The 13,989-nt window shown below is 49.0% G+C and overlaps 2 protein-coding genes and 1 long non-coding RNA gene across 3 annotated transcripts; 1 reads left to right on the top strand and 2 right to left on the bottom strand.

Moving 5' to 3' along the window:
- Positions 1 to 2,915: 2,915 nt before the first annotated feature.
- On the bottom strand, positions 2,916 to 3,461 carry LOC136477128 (uncharacterized). Its single transcript, XR_010763867.1, has 3 exons — positions 3,299 to 3,461; positions 3,131 to 3,182; positions 2,916 to 3,047 (listed from the first exon to the last, which is right to left on the bottom strand). It is a non-coding gene; the product is annotated as an uncharacterized lncRNA (long non-coding RNA).
- Positions 3,462 to 3,851: 390 nt separating this feature from the next.
- On the top strand, positions 3,852 to 11,470 carry LOC136477127 (protein transport protein SEC23 C-like). Its single transcript, XM_066475167.1, has 14 exons — positions 3,852 to 4,282; positions 4,922 to 5,523; positions 5,603 to 5,818; positions 5,983 to 6,156; positions 7,919 to 8,080; positions 8,590 to 8,732; positions 8,822 to 8,897; positions 8,974 to 9,155; positions 9,252 to 9,333; positions 9,427 to 9,504; positions 9,694 to 9,855; positions 9,952 to 10,215; positions 10,546 to 10,650; positions 11,138 to 11,470. The coding sequence occupies exons 2-14, from the start codon at positions 5,014 to 5,016 to the stop codon at positions 11,273 to 11,275; spliced, it is 2,292 nt and encodes a 763-aa protein (XP_066331264.1). The 5' UTR covers positions 3,852 to 4,282; positions 4,922 to 5,013; the 3' UTR covers positions 11,276 to 11,470.
- A 466-nt stretch (positions 11,471 to 11,936) lies between these two features.
- LOC136473185 (probable carboxylesterase 13) lies at positions 11,937 to 13,431 on the bottom strand. Its single transcript, XM_066470865.1, has one exon. The coding sequence runs from the start codon at positions 13,318 to 13,320 to the stop codon at positions 12,079 to 12,081; it is 1,242 nt and encodes a 413-aa protein (XP_066326962.1). The 5' UTR covers positions 13,321 to 13,431; the 3' UTR covers positions 11,937 to 12,078.
- Between the last annotated feature and the right edge of the window lie 558 nt (positions 13,432 to 13,989).

The raw sequence follows: 13,989 nt of genomic DNA, 5'->3' as shown, positions 1-13,989 counted from the left end.
ATACCCAAAGTTAGGGGACCCCTGACAAACCTCTCGCTCCGCGCGGAGGCTAGAGGGCTTTTTCCTGCAGCCTCGCCGAGACCCCCGCAATCCGAACCTGCGCTTGGGGGCTCAGCAAATGCAACAAGAACTACTCATTCAGACGCAAAAATGAAGAAAGCCCCTGGAGGAGTAACTCCACTCCTCTAGGGGCTCGGGGGCTACACCCGGCGATTGCGCTCGCGCGCACCCACCGGAACCTCAAAAAATAAACCCCAATTCCTACGGGGCAGGTATAACACAAGCCTCGGCAAGCCCTCAGGGGGAGTGCACGCACTCCCCCCGAGGCTCGGGGGCTACTGTCGGGTACCCTAGAACGGGGTACCCCAAGCAAACATCAAAAGGGCCGCTAAAGTCCCATCTAAAAAATAAAAAACTAGAAGGGAAGGCCTCGGCAGGGAACGCCGTCTCCGCCTCGCCCGAGGCTCTCCACGGAAGGCCTCGGCAGGAGGTGCATTCTCCGTATCGCGCGAGGCCTCTCGCGCGAGGCCTCGGTAAGGAGCCTGATCTCCGTCTCGCGCGAGGCCTCATTCTCCGTGTCGCTCGAGGCTGGCTCGTCCGCAGCCTGTCGCCCCCTGCCTCGGTCGACCCTCCCGATAGCACGTCACGTCTCATTAATACTTCAACCACTCCCGCAATCTCAGCTGGACGGTGGCTCAACGCCACAGAATGGCCGACGTGACCCGAGGTAGGGATTACCGGCCACTGTGTCCTAACACTGTGTCCACGATCAGCGCCATACCGGCTGGGACAGGGTACGACGGGGATTACCGGCCACTGTGTCCTAACGTTGTACCCACGATCCGCCGCCCGCTCAAGGCCTCGGCACTGTACACCAAGGCCTCGGTGATCTTGGGGTTCGTGCCTGCCGAGACCTCCCCACCGCAGTGCGAGCCTCGGCACCGACTAAGTCTCGGTCTCGCGCACAGTCCATCCACAGTGGCTTGCACGTTCGCCACCACGTCCACTCCGAGGCATTCCCAGGGCTCCCACGACGCACAGGATCTGATGGGACAACCACGCCGCCCTAGTACTCCAAGGATGTACCACTCCTACGACCACGCCGCCATAGGAACAGGCCACAGGGCTCGGACGTGCCACCCCTATTGGCACGACGCCGCATAGTAATACATGTACGGTCCTTGTCCTCCCTTCAACTATAAAAGGAGAGGACTTGGGCCACTTAGAAGGGAGACGAAAAAACACACACGCGCACATTCCAGCCGCTTGAGAGCAACGCCTCAGATGGCCCACACGACACCCGACTGAGACCTGGGACTAGTTCCTTCTCTCCCTTAGCTTGTAAACCCCCTACTACGAGCACTTCGGTGCAAGGAATACAAGTTCAATCTCTCAGACTGGACGTAGGGCACCGATTGCCTGAACCAGTATAAATCTTGTGTCTCTTTGCATCACCATCCGGAATCGGGAGCACACAGAACAAATTCACTAGTCGGTTGAGGACCCCCGGTCCGAAACACCGACACCATCCTACGCCGGCGGACGGTGCGGCGTGCCAGAGAGCCGAGCTGTGACCCCTCGGGGGGGTAATAGGGGAAGTGATCATACGTCCGTCACTATAGATGATGTGATTTCTATCTTAGACAGTAGTGGCTGTCGTATGCCTATGTTAGTATCCGCGCCCGAGGACTGAAGGCGGCGCCTACTACACTGTGGGACAAAAGTCGGCGCCTACAACACTATTCAGGCACTATTACATCGAAAAGGGCTTAAAGCGCACGTCCCATCGTATCCTGACGGTACCTTCCTGTAGGCGTGCTAGGTATGGTCCTCAGTACTGTGTTTGACTCGAATGTCCTATCGTACCCTGTGCTTGTCATCATGAAGGAGCAGGGTGCGATCGTCGGGTGAGGCGGAGCTCGCCCTCGGACGTCGGGCGAGGCGGAGCCCACCCTCGGACGTCGGGCGAGGCGAAGCCAGCCCTGAGCCATCGGGCGAGGCGGAGGCCAGCCCAAGGCGGAAGCCAGCCCTCGAGGGTCGGGCGAGGCGAAGCCCACCTTGGGCGTCGGGTGAGGCGGAGCCAGCCCTTAGCCGTCGGGCGAGGCGGAGGCCAGCCCTCGAGGGTCGGGCTAGGCAGAGCCCGCCCTCGGACATCGGTCGAGGCGGAGGCCAGCCCTCGGGGGTCAAGCGAGACGGAGCCCGCCCTCGGATGTCGGGCGAGGTGGAGCCCGCCCTCAGACGTCGGGCGAGGTGGAGCCAGCCCTTAGCCATCGGGCGAGGCAGGACCAATCTTCTGTCGTTCAGGCAAGAAGCGTTGTAGTGTTCTTGTCTGACTGGAAGCGTCAACGTTCGATGGTTATTAGTCCTACCTCATTGGGTACCCCGATATTAGGTCCCCGACACACATGAAACATATGGTTGCAACATGTGCTCATCTACTTGCTGCACCACAATAGAGGCTCGTTCACGCGGAGCTCGACGCCGGCGCGGATGGATCGCGGCACCGCGGGAGGCACGAGGCACGGGGCTAGACGCATACGTCCCATCCTTTGGCGCGAGGCACGAGGCGAGGGGCACGACGCGAGGCGTCGGGGCAGGTGCATCCGTCCCGTCCTTTGGCGCGGGGGCGCGCGATGCGAGGTGCTGGGGCAGGCGCGTCCATCCCGTTGAGAAATTCCGGACGTCCTAAAGGTATCATTATCGTAAAAAGATATGTATCATTCCATTTGCCATGAATGAATGATTGTTTTTTGTATTTTTCTTCGATTATAACTCATGAGCATGTTTACAGTTTTGCGCAGCAGCTCTTTCGTTCGGTTCTCGAGACAATTTGGTTCTCCTCTATTAGCAAGGCAAAACTTGCTCGGCCGGACAAGTTTTCTCGGCAAAGCAAGATTGTCTCGCGGAGCCTAACACCAGAGTACCTGACTGACCTTGGTATGGTACTGGCAAAGGAGCGAGGAATCCAGAGTCCAAAACGGCCCCTTGTCTGCTCCGAAGTTCGAAGAGAACGAGAAATTTCAATATTTGACATCGAGTTCGCAAGCCTGGTAAGATTTGACATTCAATTCGTATGCCTTTCAAAATATGACACTGACACTGCGAATTGCTTCGATTCAAGGGATTTCACCTATTTTCTCTTCTTTTTCTTTTCCGGTAATGTTTTCATCTCTCCCCACCACCTGAAAGGACCAAAGTATCCCTGGCTTGATTAAACGCGTGGACGATGGTGTGAGCTGAAGGTGACGTGTGTGCGCGCGTGTGCCAGCACCGGGCAGGTTGGAGTTGATTGGTTTACCTCGATGCGAACTCGTGCTCGCCCTGCCGCCGGTGCACCAGCCGCAGACGCTTGATGCCGGCGGCGGTGCCGTCGGCGAGCCACCCGCGGTAGACCGCTCCGTAGGCGCCCCGCCCCACCACGTTGGATTCACTGAACCCGTCCGTCTCGTGCTCGAGCTCCCGGCGGGTCACCACCAGGATGACGGCCATGGCGACGAGCAGCACAAGGCCTATGACCAGAGCCGAGACTGGAGGGCGGCGGCGCTGGATCTTGGCTGCTGCCGAGCCTGTCTGGCGGCGAAGGGTGGTCCGGGAGGGGAGGAGGAAGGGCGGCAGACGGGCGGAGGGCTCCTCGCCGGCGGACGGGCGGCCGTGCGTCCGTCTCGCTCACGAGACGAGTCGCGACGAAAACAGAGAAGGAAATCGATCTCTGTGTTCTAATAGGCCAGGGGTACTTTGGTCCGTTCAAGTGCCTGGGACAGGTGAAAACATTACAGAAAAAAAAGAGAGAGAGAAAATGGTTGAAATCCGTTGAACTGAAGCAATTCGCGATGTTAAATTTTAAAAGACAGACGAATTGAATATAAAATCTTGCGAGGCTTGCGAACTTACGTTAAATATTGAAATTTCTCGAAGAGAACTCGGAAGTCACGAATTCTCTCCCCGTTTGCAATTGCAACTCCTTTTTGTCGGCAAAACTTCCGGGTGCTTCTCTCCCCCTCGGCAAGCAGAGGGCTCCAGACTACAGAGGCTACCGATCGCCGTCCCTGTCTGCTTCAGTGCTTCTTGCCGGCTCCCCCTCCATCCGTTCCCCTCGCGGCGGCGGCGCGAGTCCACTCGACGCCTCCCACCCAAGTCCCCAGCCTCACCCACCTCCGAAACCCCCCAAACCCCCCTTCCAATCCACCGAAGCGAACTACATCAGCGCTTCCGTGGAGTTCGCTCAGTCCTCTTCGTTGGAGTGGAGATCCATACGGGCGTGGGTTGATTTCGTCTTCTGGTGGTAAGTAAGCCCTAGCTTGCTTGAATCAGTGTCTGAGATTTGCGTTTTGGTCTGCGAGGAAATTGCTGTGAGCAATCAAATTCAGTTACTTTCTGGGATTGGTGCTCCAATCCATCCAACCTTCTGCGAGCTGGTCTGCTGTGCTGTAGACTGTAGTATACTACAATTCAGTTATTTCTCAGTTGATGTATCTTTTTTTATATATAAATTGTGTTGGGGGGGGGGGGGGGGGACTCAACATATATTCCTTATGATATATGCATGATCAACCTTCTCGTTAGGTGGTGATGGCTTCGTAGAGACCTCCACTTATCAGCTCTGAATACTGTTGTTTATAGTAATATAAATTTTTAAAAGGGATCTCTCATAGACTAAGGTTTACATTCTGTTCAGGAATATTTTTTTTTTGTTCAGGAATAGTTGACACTCATTGTAGAACCACTTCCATCATTAATCTTAACTTGGAGTGGGTGCTTCAGTTGTTTGAAAATTCAGAAGCTCGCAATGACTATACTGCCAGTAAATCAGTAGTCTATATGCCAGTTAATTTGATTTGTTTATATCAATTTTCTTCTCTTTTCTCTGTTGTGTTGGCTTTCTCCAATTTAACCCAATGTTGAATTGTCTGTTACATTACAGGCTTGAGAGTTTCCTGCTGGCAGAGGCCTGCATTGTTGTGAATCAGAGGTTCTGTTGAACAAATTATCGCTATAGCCACTTGATTACAGAAGATGTCTGAGTTTCTGGACCTTGAGACCCAGGATGGGATAAGAATGACATGGAATGTTATACCAGGCACAAAGCAGGATGCTACTAACTGTGTGGTTCCTGTTTCTGCCATTTATACTCCTCTAAAGCCAAATCCTTCCATTCCTGTTCTTCCTTATGCCCCTCTCCGTTGTCGCATGTGCCGTTCGATTCTCAACCCTTTCTCAGTTGTTGATTTTGTTGCAAAGATTTGGGTCTGTCCGTTCTGCTTTCAGCGCAACCATTTCCCACAACATTACAACTCTATTTCAGAAAACAACCTCCCTGCTGAGCTGTTTCCTCAATATACCACCGTTGAGTACAAATCCACTTCTGAAACGGGTCCTGTGGCTCCTCCAGTCTTCCTCTTTGTTGTTGATACATGTATGATTGAGGAGGAGATTGGCTATTTGAAGTCTGCTTTAGCACAAGCAATTGAACTATTGCCAGATCAATCCCTCGTTGGATTTATTACTTTCGGGACATATGTTCAGGTCATTATCATCTCTCATATTGATACTCCATTGCTGAATGCACTGGTCAACAACTAATACAGAGATTTAATTTATGTAGGTGCATGAATTGGGTTTTGGCTTGTTGCCAAAGTCATATGTGTTCAAAGGGACAAAAGAAGTTACAAAGGAGCAAATTCTGGACCAAATGAGTTTCTTTGCTGGGAAAACTAAACCCACAACAGGTGTGATCGCAGGCGCAAGGAATGGCCTCTCAGCAGAGAGTATTGCTAGGTTCCTGTTGCCTGCTTCTGAGTGCGAGTTTGTGTTGAATTCAGTTAAGAGCTCTGCTTGATTATAAAACCATGATACATTGGTCAGGGAGTTGGCAAAGTTCTGTAGCACATCAAAATGTGGAACACTAAAATTATGACTCTCAAGTGGCATACTAAAATTCTTTTCCATCATTACGCTGTTGACACTGTTTTCCTTTTTCTGTAGGTAATTGAAGAACTGCAAAAGGACCCTTGGCCTGTTCCAGCTGATAAACGTTCATCAAGGTGTACTGGAGTTGCATTAAGTGTTGCTGCTAGTCTCTTGGGGGTTTGTGTTCCTGGATCAGGTGCTAGAATTATGGCATTTGTAGGTGGTCCATCTACAGAGGGACCTGGTTCTGTAAGTCAGTTCCTTTTCTTAACATGTTCTTTAGCTTCGTTCCCATTTTCTTTATCTACACTGATGCTATAAATGTAGATGTTAGGATGGCCAGGTCATGTTGGCACTCCCACGGGGAAGGGAGAAAGCTAAGATTGGAATCACTGTTTCTTCTTGCTTAATCACACAGTGGCATAGGATTCCTTGTATAGAGGCTCATCTAACAGATACTGATAAATCATTCTATAATATAGATAAGATACCAAGCAGGTATCCTAGGACACTCATTAGCTATTATGGAATATGGAAAACCTATAATCTTTTTGGCAACAGGAAAGTTATAATCTTAACCATGAAAAAGGTGTCTTCCAAATCCTTGTGACCTTGCCACACAGGCCTGCTGCTACTGCTATGGTACCTGTGATACTGCTGGCGTGTAACAGTAGCAGTTGCATTTTCTATAGTTGGTGGTGTTTATAATCATTCTCCTACAGTTACAAAACCTATCTCTACTCTCCTTTTGTAAGTAATAATGTGTTTTTTTCTTTTCTGTTTAATATGCTGTGGAACTACTTGTAACACCATATCCCAATTGGATTGGTACTGGCTAACAGATTGGGTTTGGCCCTACATGACTAGTCTAGTTGTATGAAAACCTCATGCAATGACCCAAATTGACTGGATTAATTTTAAGAAACTTTATTACAACTACGCTGTTGTGGCTGCTAGGATTGAGAGGAGAGAGTCGAGGGGAGCGACGGCGGCCGACGCGCTACAGTACCCGCGGCGCTATAGTACCGCGGGTACTGTTCACGGCTGGGGCTGCGAGGGTGAGAGAGAGCCGGCCGCGGGGCGTTTGCCCACGGCCGGGCAAAAGGGAAGGGTTTTCCTTCTTAATTCTTGCTTGATTAGATTGATACATCTCCTCTCCTTATATAGAGAGGTTTACTTGACTCCTAAGCAAGCGACCCTTATCTCTAATTAACCCTAACACTAATGGGCTATACATCCAGCCCAGGCCCAATAGGCCCCTGCCATACTCTAACACTAACAGGCTGTGCATATTTAGAGTTCAGACTCATTTGATGGAAATTTTGTGAATTTGGTACCTTGATCTATGTTCTGCTGTTCTGGATATAGTTTTGTGCTTCTTATCTGTAATGGAAGTATAATAAACCTCTCCAATTTCCAATTTCATATGCAATATGAAAATCAGGCAAACCAGTTTTGTCTATTCTGCTTATATTTGATCAATATAGCACGGTTTGTTTCCAAATAAAGTTGAATACCATTTTAGCTTTCTTTCTTTTCACTTCTATAACTCACTACATGCAAATTAGTGATATGCCATCAGGGAAATGTAGACACGAGCATGTACATGACATTAATTCCCCCTTGAATATTGTTTATCACCTCCAGAGACACCGGTGCGTAGTGGAATCCTAAGCCAGGATAGTAACATGAAGAGAGGCAGAGGAAGACCGAAGTTGACTTGGGTAGAGGCAATAAAAGGAGACTTGAAAGGATGGAATATACCCAAAGACTTAGCCTTAGATAGGAGTGCTTGGAAGATAGCTATTCACGTGCCTGAACCTTGATTGCTTCTGCTGGGTTTCAACTCTAGCCCACCCCAACTTGTTTGGGACTTAAAGGCTTTGTTGTTGTTGTTGTTGAGAGTCTGATTGTCTCAAATATCATGGCTTTTCTTAAAAAATTGCAATCACTCATTTCTTGCTCTTATGCTTTCTAATGTACTATAATGATATTATTTTCCAAATTTCAGATCGTATCCAAGTCCCTATCAGAACCAATTCGCTCGCACAAAGACCTCGATAAAGGTTCAACTCCACTTTATAACAAAGCTGTTAAATTCTACGAGGATATCTCTAAGCAGCTTGTGAATCAAGGCCATGTACTTGATTTATTTGCTTGTGCGCTTGACCAGGTTTGTTGCCTTCTTTTCTGTTCTTTTTAATTTTTTATGAAAATTTAGTTTTGTTTGCTTGGTTTTGGTTGTTTAGTTAGGAATTAAAGAAAAATTGATATGCAATAATTTACGGACTTATATTGCACAAGCATTTTTTTTGTCTCACCAAGCCACTATATGAATATAATGACCAATCAACAGAAACTTTAGGCTCGTGCAATGTGCATACTGGCATATGAACTCAATGCTTCAACCAATTTGGTGAAGTAACTTACATATTTTTTTCTGATGTTGTAATTGGTTTGAACATTCAGCTACCAAGTAATTAGTTGCTAAATTTGTTGATAAAGATTTGTCTTTTGTATAATAGTAGTTGCTAGTTTCTGCGACAAAAATAGCCAAATGATTTGTCATTTGAAATAGGGTAATGAACAAACCACCAGTAGTTAGTAAAATCTCAGTTGTGTGTCAGTTTAAGGTGCGTAGGCTGCTTTTGAATTAAAATTCTTGTTTATATTCTCTCTCAGGTTGGTGTTGCTGAGATGAAGGTTGCTGTGGAGAGAACTGGTGGAATAGTTGTGCTTGCAGAAAGTTTTGGTCATTCTGTTTTTAAAGACTCACTTCGACGCTTCTTTCAGTCAAGTGACAATGATCTTGATTTATCATTCAAGTAAATACTCTTTACAGTAATTAATAACATGTCTTGGCCCATCAATAATTTGAGTGTTCTGATTGACGTGTATAAAATTATATTTGCAGTGGTATCTTTGAGATTAACTGCTCAAAGGATGTCAAAATCCAAGGAATTATTGGACCTTGTACTTCCCTGGAGAAGGTATAGTGTGTATCAGTTACATGTTGTCATTTTTTTTTTTGGAATAACACTCTACATCTGATCTTTTTATGTGCAGAAAAGTCCTCTATCCTCAGATACAGTTGTAGGTCAGGGAAACACTAACGCATGGAAGATGTGTGGTCTAGACAGGAGAACATCACTCTGTTTAGTATTTGATATTGCAAAGAAGGATGGACCAGATTCGGTTGGTGTTGGTCAATCAGCAAGCAATCAGTTCTACTTCCAATTCTTAACCTAGTAGGGGATCTGTCTGTGCCACTTCATTTTTAATCAAAAAAAGCCAATACAGTCAAAGAATGGTATGTGACTGACTTGAGGTGGCATTGCATGCAGTTACCAGCATCATGAGGGGCAGATGAGATTACGAGCTACTACACTTTCTAGAAGATGGGTTGCTGGTTCTGGTGGTGTGCAGGCAAGTTTTAGTCTAGCTTTCTTTACTTTGGTGATCACAATCATTTTCTGCTTAATTTGTCGATGGGTATCACCTTTTTTTTTTCTCATGTAGGAACTAATAGATGGCTTTGATCAAGAGGCAGCTGCTGCAGTCATGGCACGCTTGGTCTCATTTAAGATGGAAGCTGAGGTACTCGACATGTATTAAATTATTTTACCATTAGCACATACATGATAGATGAACTTATTTCACTTGAGAAAATGGTATGACAGTATGATGAATATAGTGCAGTAATAAAATGTTGCCAGCTTACTGTAGTTACTATTTCCATTTCGGAGCCTTAATATACTGATAGTATAACCGTCATGCTTCTTTCAGGCTGATTTTGACCCGATAAGGTGGCTTGATCGAGCATTGATTAGTTTATGTTCGAAATTTGGAGACTATCACAAAGAAACACCCTCATCCTTCAGTTTATCCCCTCGTCTGTCCATATTTCCCCAGTTCATGTTTAATTTGAGACGATCTCAGTTTGTTCAGGTAAAGCTTTTTGCCTCATTTATTGAGCAGTTCTGATCATCAGATCATGCAAAATCACACTTCTCGGTGCACTGATTATTTTTACTTCCCATGCAGGTTTTTAACAACAGTCCCGATGAAACTGCATATTTCACAATGATGTTAAACAGAGAGAATGTATCAAATGCAGTTGTGATGATCCAGCCATCACTCATATCTTATTCATTCCAATCGGGTCCAGAGCCAGTTCTGTTGGATGTAACTGCAATTGCAGCTGATAGGATCCTTTTGTTGGATTCTTATTTTACTGTTGTCATATTCCATGGGATAACAATTGCACAGTGGCGAAAGGCTGGTTACCAATATCAAGAAGGCCATGAGGTAATATATTGTCAACCAAAACCTTATATATTAGATTTGGTCTATTGAGCTTCATGTAGCTTTTATTCTATGCATTTGCATATATGGCTACAAATAACTGTATCCATGCTTGATTTTTAAACTCTTTAACAGTGTGCCTTGACATCAAAATATTTTGCAAGTCTTACAGTCTTCTTATGTTAAGAAAAATAAGCTTACTATTCTGTGGTTTCATAGCCTTTGGACATGAGACTGTTAGGCCTATCTACGAACAGTGGGCTTCATTATGTACAATATACATCCTGATGTGCTACAATACCAAACCGACAACTAACCTTGTGTGGTGTCCAGTCATTTGCCCAGTTGTTGCAGGCTCCACAGGAGGAAGCTGATGCAATAATCAAGGAACGCTTTCCTGTGCCGCGATTGGTCGTGTGTGATCAATATGGTTCTCAGGTTATTTCTTTTATATTCTATTATTGTTTGTTCTTTGTTAGATTATTTCAACACACTGCATTTTCCCTCAGGAAATTTCTTTGTGTGTATCTATTTATTGCAAACATTTGTTCTCTCTACTGGATAAGGTTCACAAATTCACCATACTTTCAATTTTAACTAGTGACCCAAGTTTCAGTTGAAAATTGCATTGTAGGCCGAATAGCTGATCAGCATATCTGGGGATGCTCATGGGTCATTGATTAGCTGGGAACCCAAAAGAATGTTCCTTGTGTTCTTTTTTTCTTGTTGAAATCCATGTGGTCAGCTTTCATCAAATAGCCAGACATTTCAAAACCACCAAATTATTGGGCAATGGAAACTACCAAGTTATATAAACTTTGACTTTATTAAGTTCTAATAAGACAGTTCTATACATTAACATCAAATAAAAAAGGATGGAAGGAATGCCATTTGTATTTAATTTACTTTCTTTTGAAAATTGCAGGCTCGATTTTTGCTGGCAAAGCTGAATCCATCGGTCTCGTATGACAATCCTCCAGCACCAGGAGGGGATGTCATATTCACAGATGATGTGAGCTTCCAGGTCTTCATGGATCATCTCCAGCGCTTGGCCGTTCATTAGATTATTATTATTATGGTGATTACACTATGCACTGCAATTTTGCATGGCGTGGGACTAATTTTATCGTGTAGCCAATTGTTGCTCTGCATCTGTACATCGTCTTGGTCACTGACAGTTTTCTGATCCAAGAGCAACTATTATACACCATGTAAATAGGGTGCCGTTTCTCGTTGCTAATACGAAAATTTCAAAGCAGGCCGGTTTGTTCTATCCATAGCGCCATAGCGCGCCTAAAATGACAAAAATGCAGGCTTGGTTTGCCCGTTGTAACAATTTAGCTTGTTGTGCAATTGTTGGGTCATGAACAGCTGGTTACTCTTGTTCTGGAGTGACCGAGTCAACTGTAGCGAGCGTCAGAGTTTCACATCTCCGTTATTTTTATAGTGCAAAAAATCTGAGCACAGTGGAAGAAGAAGGGCGGGTCTGGTGCAAGCGGTAGAGTCTTACCGTCTGTGACTAGAAAGTCATGGGTTCGAGTCGCAGTCTTCTCGCATTGCACAGACGAGGATAAGGCTTGTCACTAACATCCTTCCATAGACCCCACACAGAGCGGGAGCTCTCTGCATTGGGTACGCCCTTTTAGTGGGAGAAGAAGCTGTTTAGGTAATGGATGATCAAGGAATATTCTGCTTCTGAACATGAGGTTTTACTATGCATGGAATTACCGAGATTCTCGTTAGGCTTCAAAGTTTGTTAGGACCAGACATTTCATTACATAGATTGATGCACTAATCCGACCGAATTTTACAAGATAGCCAAGTGACACCCGTGGTACTTAACATCTAACAAATAAGCAGCATCGATCAGGCGTCCATTCTTGAAGCTGTGTTGCTCACTTGATCGCCATTGATGAAGTTCACTAGAACCTCCATCTCCTTCGCCGCCTTCTCGCTGTCGGGCTTGTTAAGGAAGTAGACGTGATACTCGCCGGGCGTCTCGTACAGTTCCGCCTCGCCGGGCCAACCGCTGGCCCTGAGTGCGTGGACGTACGCACGGCCCCTGGCGCTGAGCATGTCCAGCCCCGCCACGGTGACCAGCACGCGCGAGCAGGGGAGCCGGCGCCACTCCTCCCGCGGCATGGCCACCGGGTTGATCACCGGGTCATCGATCCCGTAGCGGCCGCCGCACACGAAGCTCCACGTGCGCTCGCGCCACCGCCGCGTGTCCTTGTCGGTGGTCTCCGACGGCACGGGGCGCTTCCCCCAGAAGTAGGGGTCGAGCAGCGCGAGGCCCCGGATGGTCGTGGCGGCGGCGCCGCCGTCGCCCAGGCCCTCCCGCCCCGCGTGCAGCGCCACGTAGTGCGCGATGTTGCCGCCGGCGCTGTCGCCGGCCAGGAACATCCGCGCCGGGTCGGCGTGGCGCGACAGCCAGGGGTCCGTCCCGGTCGTCCCGGTCCCGGCCCGCGCGTTGGCGAGCGCCCACCGGAGCGCCGCCCTCGCGTCGTCGTACGCCGTCGGGAGGCGGTGCTCGGGCGCGAGGTGGTACTCGACGGACACGACGAGCACCCGGGCCCTGGACACCAGCGCGTTCAGGTACCGGTGGTACGTCGGCGAGAAGGCCGACTCCGTGACGAAGGCGCCGCCGTGGTAGAACACGAGGAGCGGCAGCCTGTTGCTTCCGCTTCCACCGCCGCCGCCGTCGTCGTCCGTCCCTGCCGTGCCCGTGCGGTTGGTGGCGAGGCTAGGAGGCAGGTAGAGGCGCACGGCGAGGCCCGCGGCGGCGTCGACGACGACGTCTCTCGAGGCGACGCCGGTGGCCGGGTCCGTGGAGGCCGGCACGGTGTCCGTGCCCATGAAGCGCTGCACGCGGCCGCTCTTGTAGAGGACCAGGAACGGGAAGAAGAAGAAGTCGACGTCCCCGTCGTCCCCGCCGCCGTCGGCGCTGGCGCTGGTGCTGGTGCCCACGGAGGCCGGGCCGGAAGGAAGAGAGGGCGGGGCGAGCAACGCGCCCGCCATGTTGAGCAGGAGCAGCAGCGCGGACGAGAAGCTCCCCGCCATGAGTGAAGGCGAAGCGAAAACCAGGCCGCAAACTTCCTCGGAAGGCATATGACTCTATATGAGCCTGTCGGCGGAGGCCACAGCCTAGAGCCACAGGAGGTGAGGCCCAAAACATTTGCGTAATCGTCCCACGTACCCGTCCGACTGCGACCTGCGCGTTGTTGTTTCCGCAGGTTCAGTCGGACGCATCCACGGCGACGTTGCAGCAGCACGACCTTTCGGCGGCGGAGGGTCTCGACTAGAGACGGCGCCGCTCTGATTGGACTACAATTTCGAGGCATGACCACCGACGAACTGACGAGTTCACGAGGATACTGAATAGATAATGCTGCGGACGTCTGACGCCAGCGACTGTGGCGTGACATGCACATGGTTACGGATCAAGTTCACGAATCTACAAGATAAGAGCACCCCTTCTAGTTTAGTCTAGCTTCGTCACTAGCCGCACGTGCCTATTGCCTAAATAAAAAAGCAAAGTCAACTCCTGGCCGCCTAGTCTCGCTCCGCACGGGCCGCCTGCCTAACGAGCTCCTCTCTTTTATGCTTCCCGGCTGCTCCGCTCTCTTTCTCGCTTGTCCACCCCGGTGCGTGCCCTCCCCCATCCCGGCATCCTCCTCTCCCACCCCAGCGGCTCTTTCCCTCACCCTGGTGGCGCCCCTTCCCCCATCCCGGCGTCTTCACCCACCGGGAGCCCCTAATGCCACAGATCTGGTGGCC

The sequence above is a fragment of the Miscanthus floridulus genome, chromosome 8 (assembly GCF_019320115.1).
Source record: "Miscanthus floridulus cultivar M001 chromosome 8, ASM1932011v1, whole genome shotgun sequence".
Taxonomy (NCBI): Eukaryota; Viridiplantae; Streptophyta; class Magnoliopsida; order Poales; family Poaceae; genus Miscanthus; species Miscanthus floridulus.
The sequence above is the reverse complement of the archived record's forward strand: the minus strand, read 5'-3'. Positions and strand labels throughout refer to the sequence as shown.